Source organism: Tyto alba, unplaced genomic scaffold (genome assembly GCF_018691265.1).
Source record: "Tyto alba isolate M040663 unplaced genomic scaffold, T.alba_DEE_v4.0 Super-Scaffold_20000042, whole genome shotgun sequence".
NCBI classification, from domain to species: domain Eukaryota; kingdom Metazoa; phylum Chordata; class Aves; order Strigiformes; family Tytonidae; genus Tyto; species Tyto alba.
The window spans coordinates 10,969,868-10,983,513 of NW_024881293.1; the positions used below are offsets into that span (position 1 = coordinate 10,969,868).

Genomic DNA, 13,646 nt, shown 5'->3' on the forward strand with positions numbered 1-13,646 from the left:
GCCGGGGCATGGACTACAGCTCCCAGCGTGCCCTGCGGCCGGCGCAACATCCGGGTTCTCTCCCCCCCAACACACACCCGGGGCCTTCCCAGGGGGCATTTCGCGCCTCAACCTAACCCCACGCTCCTCCGCGTTGAGTGATGGGCGCGCCGCCCAATGGGCGGCGAGAGCGGCGCGGGGCGGACCAATCGGGACGCGCGGGGTGGGCGCTGGGGGCGGTGGGTGGGTTGAGGCGCGGCGGCGGCGGGGGAGGGGCGGCTTCTCCCGGCTGGCGGCGGCGAAGATGGTAGGTGCCTCGCGCCCCCCGCCCGAAATGGCGGCGGCCCCGCCCCGGTGCCCCGAGGGGAGCGTGGCCCGTGGGGTCCCGCTGCCGCTGTCCCGGGGATGGCGGGGGGGGGGGGGGCGGACACACGGACACACCCGCGGCCTCCTCCGGCCCTGCAGGCCCCGCACCCTCCAGCGGCCCCGCCCGGGGCCTCGGCGGAGGCGGGAGGGCGGTGGGGCAGCGGGGGCCTCGGCCGAGGGCTGGGCACCCCGAGGTGGGTGTTGCCCCACCCTCTGTGTCACGGGGGGCTGGGGAGTGTTGCGCGTCCCTAGCGACGGGGCGGGGGGTGCGGGGGAGTCCCACACCCCAAGGGGTGGAAGGCTGTAGCACCCTAAGATGGCGGGGCTCCCCACCCCCAGGAGTGGGAGGGTAAGGAGGGTAGGGACACCCTGAGCTGGGGACGCACCCCTTCTTTTAGGGTGGGGCACCCCAGGCTAGGGGGTTCCCCTCTTACAGTATTTGCGGGGGGGGGGTGGTGGTACTTCAGGGTATGGGCTATTCCCCACCACGGCTGGAGGGCGGGGGCTCCCCCCGGGGTGTGGGATTTTCCCCACCCTCAGGCATGGGGAGCTGAGAGCGGCTGGGGTGCTACCAGGGTGCAGGGCGTTTCCTGCACCCCTAAAGCTGGGGGTAAGGGCGGGGGGGCACGCAGAAGAGGGAAATTGGAACTCCTCTGAGGAGTGGGGTGCTCCCCTGTCCCCAGGGCTGGGGCGGTGTGGAGGTTGTTTGTGCCCCCTAAGCAGCAACAGGCACTGGATCTGGTGCCTGAGCGTTTGGCGGCAGCTGTCATAGCCAAGAGGCTTCCAGTCTCCTTTCCTCCCTTTGTAGCGATGTAATAATTTTTGGAGAAAGAGGATTTTCCTTTTGCCTCTCTCCAAGCTCAGTAACTAAGGGGAAAACACTGGCGTTCCTGTGGTGTCCGTGTACACGCGTACTGTGGCTGTTCCCAAGCCTGTGTTAGTGGTTTTCCTGCAACCCACGTCCACGTGTGTGTGCATCATGCTGGGACACGACCCTGCTTTCAGCATCTGCGTGCGGGGCCTTGTCTTCTGAACATTGTTACTGCGGTTCCTTTCAGAAGCTGAGAATGGGGTACATACTGTTTTGGATTTGTTTTTTTTTTTTTTACCTTTCTGCTTTTAGATGAGGACTGTCATCTTCCTAGGAAGCTGAGCACCCTTGTTGACACAGGAACAGTAGATGCATCTTATCTCTATGTCACTTCCCAAATTGTAGAAGCAACCAGTGTTGTCTTCTGAGGTTGCATAATTGCACTTTTTTTTTTTTTTTTTTTTTTGTGTTTGCCTTTCCCCAAAGGAAATGAGGCATCTACTTGGTTCGGGTGCTGTTTTTTCACTTCCACATAGGACGCTGTCTCAGCCTCACTAGCTTGGCCGGGGTGCACTTCCTTTGTTTAAAGAGTGGCAGAAGGCACACAGGGGGAACATTTCCTCATGTGACATTATACGGGAGGTATGACTTGGTGTGCCTTGTGCGATAGGTGTGTAAACAGGGCAGAGACCTACCAGGGCTTATTTATCTGTTGCCCTTGGAGCAGATAAGGATCATTGCACTTGCAGTATTGTCTAATTCTAAATATCCAGGAATATCACTCCAGGCAGTTCCTCTGAGGGGGCCTTTTTGATGATCTCTGAGATCATATCAGCAGATAGCCGCTGAAACGTGCGTGCCCGTTGCAGGATAATCATTATCGGAGGGATGGTCTGTGTCAGTGACAACCAGATTTTTCAGTTGAACTGGTGATGACTGCTGGAGCCTAGGTTGGAGAAATGTCTGTCTCGTGTTCAAGTTTTTTTAGTGTCTCTGTTTTTCTGCTCCAGCTAAGTTACAGCTGAGCAGTGGGCATAACCAGCGGGGCTGGAGCGACTGCTGGCCTGAGAAAAGGAAAGGTGGTGGCCAAGAGCCAGGGACGCTCGTGGCTGTTGGAGCAGAGCTCTCCAGGTGTGGTCTGAGCCTAGTAACCTTCCTGCTTACGAGTCTGCATTTAACTGGTATATATCCTGCTTTAGTTGTTTATGTTGTAGGGGGCGGGGGGGAAGAAACACATTCACCATTTAAATTGCATTTTGACTGATAGTTTTAACAGTATTGTTGCAATTTACTGGACGTAATTTACTCTGCTGTAAAAATCCATTAAAAGACCATGGAATCCCTGGTGAGAGCTGTAATCCCGCTTGTCCAGCCTCTTTCCAGGGAAAGTTGGGCTTTGCTAGACCAGATCCCTGGCTGGAAAGTAGGGAATAGTCTAGTGTGAGGAGCTTGGGATGAGCTGTAGCTTATTGAAGAGGTACTTGAAGTTGTGTGCTCCTAAATAAGAGCAGTTATTTTCCATTCCTATAAGTGGCAATAAAACCAAGTAGTTGTCATGCTTCTGCTGCAATAAAAGAAATCAAGGACACGTCTGTCTCTTTCTTGATTAGGCAGGTTTAGTGGAGCGGGTTACTTTGTCATAAAAAGCCTGCAAATTTAATGCAAGGGGAAGGTGAGATGCTTTGAAATGTAACACGATCTTTTCAAAGATCCTCAATCCTTCTAAACAGAGTAATATAATTAGTTTGCTACTTGGTGCTGACTGTGGAAGTTGGTGTGAACAGATGAATAGAGAAATCCATCGGGGCAGACTTGGGAGGTGGTGAACACGGTCTGAAAGCGAGTACTTCTGTCACAGCAGAGCCGTAAGGTCCTGCCTTGATTCCTGAGCTCAGCTGCAGCACGGACGTTATGCAGAGGAGTGAGCGATGGACTCTGTCCTGGAGAGCTCGCGGCCGGAGGCAGTGGAGGCACAGGGAGTTAGTGTTGGGCCTGTGGGGGTTAAGACCGGCAAGAGAAATTTGCTGTTTGAACCCAAGTCCAGTATTTTCACAGGATTATTTCTAAAACCAGGCATATGGGAAGGGTTGAATGTGGAAACTAGAATGTCATGTAGAATTCTGAAGAATGAAAGTATGAATGATATTTTCTGGTTTGACTAATTGTAGCTCTTTGTTTTGAATTAAAGTTGCAGTGTAAATAAAAATAATGACTTCTATTTAAATGAAAACAATGCCTTCCCACCTAGCTGTTTTATAGCAATAGTGTCCATTTATTTGTTGCTTCTAACACTGAAATTAAATGACTTCTCATCTCCTGTTTTACTGTCCTTTTAAAATTGCTTATAAAGAAGGAGATGTATGTCCTGGAGTAGAAAGAACCCTTTAGTGCTCAGCTTAACAGGCTTTGAATCTTTAAGCGAGTGTTGTTACAATGCAGGTAGCTGCTCTGATGATTTAGAAGGGACGTCTCAGGGCCTCTCTCTCTTACAGGTACATCTTACATTTATTACCCACCTTCTCTTTACTTTGAAGAAATTGCTGGGCACCTTCCTTTGTCTCTGCTGTAAGCAGAGGGACTCCAACACACTTTTAAACTTGATTTTCTCCTGACCTCATAATGTTCTCTTCCCGCCCTCCTTTTTCACTTTGGAGAAGGAAATTCCTGTTTCATGCTGCTATGGCTTAATTAAACAGAGAGGGCTCTGCAGGGTTCCCACGGCTGTTTAGCAAATAGCTTTGCTGGCCCGGGATACCAACAAACAGTTTTGTTGTGAGTGGTGATCTAACTGCTTCCAGCAAAACTTGGGATTATTTTTTTTGATGTACCAATAGCCTTGATGTGTGTAAGGGATGTGATCCTTCAAAAGAGAAAAAAAAAAAAAAAAAGTTGAGCCAGGCTGATAAGTGTATGATAAGGATTGGGCTTTTGAGGCCGCGTAGGCTTTCATTGCTCTGTGGAGCCAGCCTTGGTCTATGACAAAGAATGTTAACTGGGGAAAAAAAAGAGCAACTGGTTTGATATGGTGTCATATTCAAGGACTTCAGACATCAGCGTAGCTGTAGCAGGGTTTCTCGTGTGGTTGTGATTTGTGCTGGTAAATTACTGTGATTCTGATCTGCTCATCAGTGGTGGTTGTGTCTGTGTGGTGCAGATCTTCCTTCTGTCAGAGCTCACTCAGTTGGACACATACCTCTTTTTAATCACCTATATGCCAAAAGATATTTAATTAGCAGCTTTCTAACTGAATTACTGAACTTTGAGGCTATAACCAGCCTAGTGCAGAAGCTGGGGGCTGGCTTACTTCACAAAACCAGTTTGGGGCGGGTTTTGGTATCCATCAGTGGAGGCCTGGCAGCATCCTTCACTTCCTGCAGTTGTTCATCTCTGTGCCCTGAGCGAGTCCTTCGAGAATCAGCACAAAGCAAACAACAGCCCAAATATCACTTTTTCTTTCCTCGCCTACTTCTTTGTATTCTGTGTCTTTTTAGGCAGATTTTTTGAAAGGATTACCAGTCTACAACAAAAGCAACTTCAGCAGATTCCATGCGGATTCTGTATGTAAAGCATCAGTAAGTATTGCCACATCCTGGTGCTTTGGGGGAAGGTTTTCTTGCACGACTCAAAAGATGCTGGAGTGAAATAAACTTGAAATGAGTATTTTGTTTCTTAAAAAACATGTATGATCACAGCTGATAGTTCACGAGTAGAGGTTGGCAAGGAAAACTTCCTGCTTGCTTTGGTGAGGAATGTGTGCTCACATCAGCCAAACCACATCTGTGGTGCTTTCTTTGTATATACATTCTTTAATAATAGTCTTATGTCCTGAAAAACATGTAAAAAATGGACCTTTTCCTTTATATGTGTGTTTTAAAAAGCTGTAGCTGCACGGTGTCATGTAACAAGGCAGAATATCACAGTGCATTTGTAGCCTGTGTTAATGAGGGCCTTCTGGTTGGTTTATTTGTGCTTGGGTTCAAAATCACTTTTTTGCTGTTTTTGTTCTGTAACCGTTCTAATTCTTCTACAGAATAGAAGACCATCGGTATATCTTCCCACGAGAGAATACCCATCTGAACAAAGTAAGTCTGCCCTGATAAAGCTTGTGTTTAATACCTTTATTCTGTTTTAATATTAAAAATCTGGCATACATGTAATCTCCCTTGTTTTAAACTTCAGATAAGGTGATATTCTCAAACTGTCACTGCAGTCATAAGGAGTGTATGTCTAGTTGGGGTCTGGGTTTTTTGGTGCCTTTCCTCTCTCCTTACTGTTCCTGCATACTGTCCTTTCATTAAAGGGGACCGTGCTTAGTATGTGAAGTAACGTGGTGATTACTGCACCATTTTAAAAGTCATCTTTAAAATGACCGCAGTATATCTCTCTCTTTTTTTTTGGCAGTTATAGTAACAGAAAAGACAAATATACTTTTGCGTTATTTACATCAGCAGTGGGACAAAAAGGTATGGCTGTGTTTTCTTAATATTAACACGTTGTCTTGATTTGCTGACTTGGGCTAAATGAGCTGAATATTAATCACAATCAAAATATTGACAGTTAATAAAAAGAGAGTGCAAGGAGGCTCTGTCTCTGCACAACACTTCTTTAAAAAAAAAAAACAACTTTTTCCTCCCTTTCAATGTAAGGGACATTAGCTCAGTGTTTAGTCTAGAACTTGGGAATCTGCATTTACATCTCCCACTTACTGCAGTTTTCCTTTGTGACTGTGGCAAATTGGTCCCCCTGTGCCTCAGTGTCTGCTTTGCAGCTGGGGTAAAGCTGCTCTTGCCTCTCAGGATTATTAGGAGAAGACAGATGAGCTTGTACGGAATGTGAATGCACTAAGGAGGCCCTGTAAGTACCTTGGGTGCAAAATCTGAGTTCTCATATGAGGAATGTAACACAAATCAGTATGCTCTAGCTAGCGTTTGAGACTAAGGAAGCTGGGATACCTGGGCTGGGAGTACTCAGAGCAGGGCAATGACTTAGGAGGGGTGATGTCGAAGCAGTGAGTGTAATCATGGGCAGAGCTGGGATTGCAGGAGAACGTGGAGAGGGGTAAAATTATAAGGAACTTTGAAGCTGAAAAGAAAGTATTTGTGTGTGACAGTAGGCTTCAGGAGATGTTGATAAGTTCAGGGACTGACTCAGAGCAGTGGGAAAGAGGCTCTTACTCATGTTTATGCAATATTTGAGATCTATAAATAAAAGGTGCTGAGATCAATGGTGTTTTCATCCCACCCTCAAATTTGAAGAACAATCTAGAAGGGAGTGCCTTTTGGCTTTGGGCAAAATCCTCTGCAGTGTTTGTTCCAGCGTGCCACTTAGATCATTGCATCCAAAAACTTGTACAAATCAAAATTCCTTCTGCCAACACTAGCTCCCACCAGAATCTAAGGCTTTGCAGAGTTTCACTGTGGCTTTCTCTGTCCAAACAGAATGCGGCAAAGAAGAGAGATCAAGAGCAAGTGGAAATAGAAGGTGAGAATTCGGCGCCACCACGGAAAATCGCTCGGACAGACAGCCAGGATATGAATGAGGACACTTAAACTCTTGGCTTTCTCCTCTACTACCTTGCAGGCGCTTCCTGTTTTGTCTCAAAGTGTGTAAATTTTGCCCCTTGCCCCCATCTCTCACCCCTTCACTACGCAGCCCAAACCACTTCTGATTTCATAGGAGCCAATGTATTTATTTTTTTTCTCTCCATTTTTTATTTATACCGTAAAACTTACGGAGCAGTGGTGGAACAATTCAGTAAGAGATGTAGTATAATGTTAGTTCCTTCTTTCTAAAAATATACACCGTCACTTTCACAGGTTTTGTTGAATCTGTTACCTAATCAACCAGGTATATCTCTGGGAGCCTGGGTAGGAGACGCGGGTTATTACTGAACCCTGCAGTGATGTAGGCTTTCCAATTCATGTACCTGTTGACATAGTACAAGTGGTTAACTCTTCTTCAGATGTGTCCAGTCCAGCCAGAAGTGTGGGGCCTCACTATTTTTTGCAAATATTCTGAAACTGGCACTGCACTAAAAAAAAAAAAAAAAAAAAAATCATGGGTGTCATTTAGGGTTACGCTGATCTTAGGAAGCGCGTTGTCAACTTGATATATCAGTTGTATTCTTCTGGTCTGTTCTGTAAGGGCCACGGTCATTTGGCAGCGTACATTATCTCATGCATCAGTGGTCATGGAGAATTCAAGTGAAGGGTGTGTTGCTTTTATTGCTCTTAAATTCTAACCGTCTCTTGGTCTCGAACGGACTGATATGTGCAACTTCTGCGTTGGAATAAAAGGATACCCTTATCCTATTCTGAGTATTTGATCAACAGCGTATTTTAGCAGCAGCTGGTGGAATGGAGTTGGGTAGGCACCCGGCAGGCAGCGCGTGGCTGGATAAGTCTGGGAGCACCTCGGCGACTAGATCTAGTTCTCTGTCTCAACTGCCGGCTCTGAATAATGGTACGCTGTATTTTCCTGTGATATCGGCATGTCTGGAACGGAGTCTAGGACTTGAAGTTGTTCAAAATCTGAGCTTCCATGGTCTCAGATGAAGACCAATCTCTTTTGGACTGTGACAGTTCAGTGCCTGTTGCCTGTAACCCTTCGCTGACTCTTCAGTAAGAGCCAAAATGGAGACCTGTAAGTCGTCTGGGTGGATTCAGAGGTTGAGAGACTGAAAGGAAACGAGCATCGTCACCTGAAGGGGACAGGAAAGGTGTAGCTTAGTAATGATGTCTTGTCTGCTTTAACGTAAGAAGCTGACTTCACACTGTGTTAGTTTAAATTGTTGCATTTATAGCTGTGTTTTTTCCTCGTGGACAAATCCTAGACACCAATTCAAGAAATTGCACGAACGTTTTTCTAGAGATCCTGGATAAGGCTCGTCCTGAGTGGCTGCAGTGGCCGTGAGCTTTGAGGGTTTGTGGTGTCCCCTTCTCCACCAACTTTGAGGGCTTCTGCCTTCCCCCCTTTCCAACCGGGGGACACTACACATTCAGGTTTGGGGGCAAAGAGAGGTAAACTGTTGCTGACCACCGTATGTTGCAAGGCAGAACCTTAGGGAGAGCAGGGCACAGCTCTTGTTGCAATTTTAAATGTTATGTTAGGCACCAAGTTTCTGATGCAGTGAGTGAATTTAACTTAACACTGAGTAGTTTAGAACTTTGTATCTGCCACAAAAAACATTACCTTTTTGCTATGGCAGTAACCTCCAAATTACTGGAATGTCGTTGACAATGCCAACTGTGTTGGTGAAGGTAAAATGCACGTGGGTTTCCGTGTGATTTACTGGCGCTTGCAAGAGGACTCCTCCCTGAGTTACGCTGTCAAAAAGTGCTTTTGTGCAAAGTGCAAGACGTTGCCTGAAGATGCCGTGTTAGCATCCGGCCTCGCAGGGATTATCTGAAGCTGAAACTGAAGAATCCTTTGAAGAGCTGCGAGGTACCAAAAGAGGAAATGGACGTGCAGCTGGTGGTAAAGTGTGACCAATTTGTGTGTTTAGCAAAGCTTGAGAGCTGCAGCCTTGCAGTTATGTCTGTACAGTGCTTTAAAGTTGTAAAATGCTGTATAATTCTTGATTGATATGGCAAGGTTTGAGCTTTGCTGACTTCTCTGCTAGACAGAGTGATGTACTATTAAAGAGAGTTGGCAGTTCCTTCCTGTTGTAAACCCCCGTCTTTGTTCCCTCTGTGTCTTTAAAAATGATCTTGTTGGTTATGGGAGCCTTTGAAATATTTTGGATATTTTCAGGAGGTAAAACAAAGTTGCCTTTTTAAGGTACTTCTGAAGCGATGGACAAGTCTTCAAAGGGACGTGACTTTTAAGTGTCACTGGTGTTTTTTGCATCGGTGGCTGCGTACAAGCAGTGTGGCTTTCTGGACCTGCAGTGAGTCTTTCTACAGCCCACCAGTCTGAAGCAGGAGCTCGCTCCCTTCGTCCTCTTCCTCCTCCTCCTCCAGCTCACGTTCCACGCTGCTCCTGGCTCAAGTGCTGTCCCCAAGCTGCCGCACTTTGATCCTGTAGTCACGTCTATTTAATACCTGGTAAGTGTGTGGGATTTGAATGTTGCATGGAAGATCGTACTTGCCTAACTGTGACTTCCTGGTGCCTTAGTGCATTGAAAACAACAAAAAAATGTTTAAAAAAAAAAAACCCTGGGATTTTGCTGACCACACTGTTTGTATAATACCTAGCTCTGACTTCCAACTCATGTTAAAAAATGACTGAGATTTAGTGACCCTCAGGGGGTTTTTGTATATGTCTGCATAGTGGTATTTTTATTGTTTCTGTTACCAATGTATACTAAAGGTTTGGGTTTTTTAATGAAAACTTGAGATACTTGCCAGAGATCAGAATTTGTTTTTGGTTTTGTTTTTTTTTTTTTTTTGTTAAGTCAAATAGCACATCTTTTCTGAAAAGTCAAAGCAGCAGAAACGTGTTTCTTAGTATCAAGGGATGATGAGTCTGTCTAGGAGCAGCCCCTTCCAGCAGACACTCCTGTTCACAGGCGTCTGGCCTGGGTTAAACAGCGCTGGAGCTTGTGAGCAAAGGGTGGAAGCTGAGTAAGTTCAGAATATGAAAAAGCTAGGCGCTGCCTTTTTCTAACATAGAAATACACTAGTGACTGATGTGCAGGGAAACTGAAGTTTTGTGTAGGTAATTCTTGATATCATATGATCACTTCTTTTTTTGGGGGGGGGGGGAAGAAATAGTTAAAAAAAAAAAGGTGGGAAAATGTTGAGAGAAAGGGCAGACTTCAACAGGTTCAGTGAATTCACACTGAGGGGACAGGTAACGGCTGGAGCAGCAGCGCCTGCGCGTGTTTGCATTGGCAGTTGACTCCTGGGGTTTGCTGGCTCTGTTTTGCCAGAGTAGGTTCAGTCAGGTAACGTTGGCGTGTTCAGCTTTCAAGGTGTTTCCTGTTTCTGACCTCGGATGTTTTTTCGAGACCCTAATGAACGGTGCCCTGGGTTCTGTGTTCGGTATTGCCCGTGCTTTGAGCAGGGGGCCGGAGGCGACCCCCCTGGGGGGAAGTGCAAAATGTAGCAGAACCTGTGGCTGGAAGGTTTGTTTTTATCCGAATCTGGCGAGCTGTGGAAGACTGTTGGCAAAGCTGATGGAGTTTGCAAGCACGTGCAAAAGTGTTTTTTTGACAAGTCCTGAAACCACGTTGTGCTACAAAGGATGGAGATCCTTTGGGATGGGAGGGGGAGGAAGGGAGCTGTCCTGGGTCCAAACTCTACCATGGGAGTACTTAAGGTGGGCAGAAGTTTTTAGGTGTACTTTGCTAACAGGATGCCCTATATGAGGACAGGCTTGTAGAATTGTTTAGAGGTGTTAGACCTGATTAAAAAGGAAAAAAAAAAAAAAAGACTTGTTTTCTGAGCTTTAGCAAGACACAAAGCACCAGCAGCGCGCTGGTGCGGGGGTGTGGTGTACGTCCCAGTAGCTGTTGGGAGCTGGTTGCTCAGCCGGGTTGTGATGAATCCAAAGGACACGCTTAACCCGACCGCTGGCTTTGCTCATCCTGGGGAAGGTGCCAAGCGGCTCGTGAGCTCCGTGGCCGTGCAGACATTTGGGGATGTGCCGGCAGCTCTGCGTGGGGAGGGCTGTGAAGGTCGGAGTGGGATCGGCTGGGAAACGGGTTTCCTGCCCTCTCCGGCGCGCGCCTTAGGCAGCAGTTCAGTTGTCGGTGTTTGGACTGTTTCCCGTGAGGCAAATTTTGAACGTGCTGGACAGTAATCCTCAAATTTTCCCTCTATATTAAGTAGTTATATCAGGTGTAACTTCAGAGAGTTATTTTCTGATGAGCTCCTTGACACGGGCCTTAAGGGCAAAGACTAAGCAGGAGTCTTGGATTTTTTTCTAACACTGCAGCCATCACCTGTGTTACAACATAGCTGATCCTGGCTTGCCTGTATACCACTAGCTTCATTTTTTGGTTTTACAATTTTTTTTTTTTGCAAAAAGACCAGCATATCTATAATAGGAAAAGTAATTTGTTTTCCTGGATTAATGACGTCAGCCTGGCAGCAGAGGAATTGTGCGACACACTGACCGTGACCAGAGGGGTTCCAGCCGATCGCTCTGTGTCAGGTTTTATCTTTTTTTTTTTTTTTTTTTTTTTTGATGTGTAACAGAGTGGGAAATCCTTTTCTTTAAAGAAGAGAGGGTTGCATTTACCTGAGAGCAGCTAAGGGTATTTTTGGGAGCGGTGCAGGGGATGTGCTGGCTGCTGTGCCCAGAAGAGGATATTGCATCATGGCTTTGGTGAAGCACACACTGACCTTCACACCGTGCTGACGGCGCTTTCGGGTTTCTCTGCTGCTGGTTCACGACGTCTGTGCCCTGAGAGCGGAGAGCGCGGCCCTGGGGTCTTGGTTAACAGCTCATCTGGGATGTTTGCTGCTAGTAATCACCCAAAAAGGCTGAGTCAGCAGGCTGGCCAAGTGGACGGGCTACTTATGGGTCTGGTGGTTGCGTCCAGGCTACTCTAAATGACTTATTGTCGCAGCATCGGCCAGCGGAGCTCATCCTGAAATCCGTGTGCTGGCAGTTAAGTTATATTTTATATAAAATATATATGTCATCTTGAGAGTTTAATGTCAGGGAGAAGGTGGGACTTCTAGAACCTCATCTTTTTTTAACTGCTGGGAAAAACATCATCTAGATATTGAAAAGGCTGAACCTGGCCTGCAGGGAAGAACATCTTTGTAACTGAAGCACAGGAATGAAATACCACCTTTCACATTCTCTTTAACACTGAGATTCTGCTTTTAAAGGCAAAACTTTCCTAGTGTGTCCCTAAATAGGAAGAACTAAGGCTCCCGACGTGTGTGATTTTAGAACTGGATTGTTTCACAAACTAAATGAAGTCTTACTGGTGCTATTAATGCTTTTGGAGGAGTCGGGGTGGCTTTCAGCTTTGTGGTAGAGCTCCAAGTTTTGCTCCTGTAAACCTGAAATTGTGAGTCTTCAGCTGGCACGACCGAAGGGCAGCACCATTAGCACTTGACCCTATTTCACATCAGGATTTTTTTCTTACGGGAGGTGGCCGGGCGACGTGGGCTGAGCGAGCACGCCTGCGAGCCGGCAGTTGCTGCGCACGTGCTGCGGTCTCAGACGAGTTTTTCCTCACACGTTGAGGATGGTAATTTGTGCTCTTTGTGCTATAACTCTGCTTTCAATTTCCTCACCTTCGTGACCAAAGCAAATTTCATTTGGCTAGTGACTAGCAGTAACGTTTCACTTCACCTCGTTGCTACCAGCTCCATAAACATCCCCAGGACGACTCGTCCCTGCGGTGAATTGCGGCGCTGCAATCCCTGGGATGTTCCTGTTAAACACACACGGTCCTTTTTTTTTTTTTTTTTTTTTTTTTTTGAGACAATATTGAGCAGTCTAACAGGTTAAATACTCTTCCCCTGCTTTGGTAAGCTGCGTGTGAGTTTGAGAAGGCGTGAGGGGCTGGGGGAGCGGTGGAGGCAGTGGAGTAAGGTGGTGGAGAGCAGGACTAGTTGTCTGGTTTGTCCCTCACCGATGGCTCTCGGGGAGGCAGGGACGCGGGATGACTAATCACTTACTGTAAGAAACAGCATGAAATCGGAACGGATGGTCAGAGCTGAGTCACCGCCTGGTCTGCGCTACAGTTGTGCTGATTTCCAACCACATTCGTTTCTTATTAATCAGCGCGCAGCGTGCCATTAACAAGCTGTGTTGGGTATTTTTAGTTAAACCACCGCGGCCTCGGCCGGTCGCACATCACGGCCGAGCGTCAGAGCGGCTCGGAGCTTTCTGCCGCCCGCAACTGCTTTTAATTCCTCCGGTCCGTTCAGCACACATCATCCCAGGCTGGTTTTTGCAATGCAACATTGAGCTTGTGAGTCTGTGTTACTTCCAAACTGTCTTGGCAACTTGAATTTTCCTCTTTTGCAAACATACTGTCTTGTGGGGGGCTGGGAGAAGGTGGTTTTTCCCGAAAGCTGTGTGTTGGCAGAAGGGCTGCCCTCGTGGATTGACTGTAAATACACTGTTAGTCGAATGTCATGGCCATTGGGTTTTTTTGCATTTATTTTTAAACTATTCCATGTTTGATACTGTGTATAATAAATTTGCAGAATTTAGATGATGATAACTTTCTTCATTTTTCCTCTACCTGACAATACGCGCGGGAGCTGCCGTGTGGCTGCCGGTGGGTGCTTTGCATCGAGCCGCGCCGGCGGGGCTTGGCCTCGTGTCACTGTCCCAGAGTTAGAGGACTCTGAAGGGTGACAGCGTCCCTGACGTCCCCTTCCACCTTCCCCAGGGACAAGAGACCCAAGACTTGTCCCCTGAGCTGTGCGAGCTGCTGCGGGCAATAATTTAGCCCACGCCTCAGGCTTGTTGAAATATATTTTTATTGCATTTCTGCAGGTTTTACAAAAATATGACAAAATAAATTAAAAAGAAATAAATAACCCCCCCTTCATTTCTTTTAATTTCTAAAGAA

General features: G+C 46.9%; 1 protein-coding gene across 1 annotated transcript; it reads left to right on the forward strand.

The window, feature by feature from the left end:
• The first annotated feature begins 243 nt into the window (after positions 1–243).
• On the forward strand, positions 244–10,549 carry DDA1 (DET1 and DDB1 associated 1). Its single transcript, XM_042794593.1, has 5 exons — positions 244–286; positions 4,648–4,728; positions 5,187–5,238; positions 5,558–5,619; positions 6,595–10,549. Exons 1-5 carry the CDS (start codon positions 284–286, stop codon positions 6,703–6,705), a joined length of 309 nt encoding a protein of 102 aa, XP_042650527.1. The 5' UTR covers positions 244–283; the 3' UTR covers positions 6,706–10,549.
• Positions 10,550–13,646: the final 3,097 nt, after the last annotated feature.

Coding starts and splice junctions, on each gene's coding strand:
- DDA1 (XM_042794593.1), top strand. Junction 4,729..5,186: donor ATTCTGTATGTAAAGCATCA/GTAAGTATTGCC, acceptor ATTCTTCTACAG/AATAGAAGACCATCGGTATA. Junction 5,239..5,557: donor AGAATACCCATCTGAACAAA/GTAAGTCTGCCC, acceptor TTTTTTTGGCAG/TTATAGTAACAGAAAAGACA.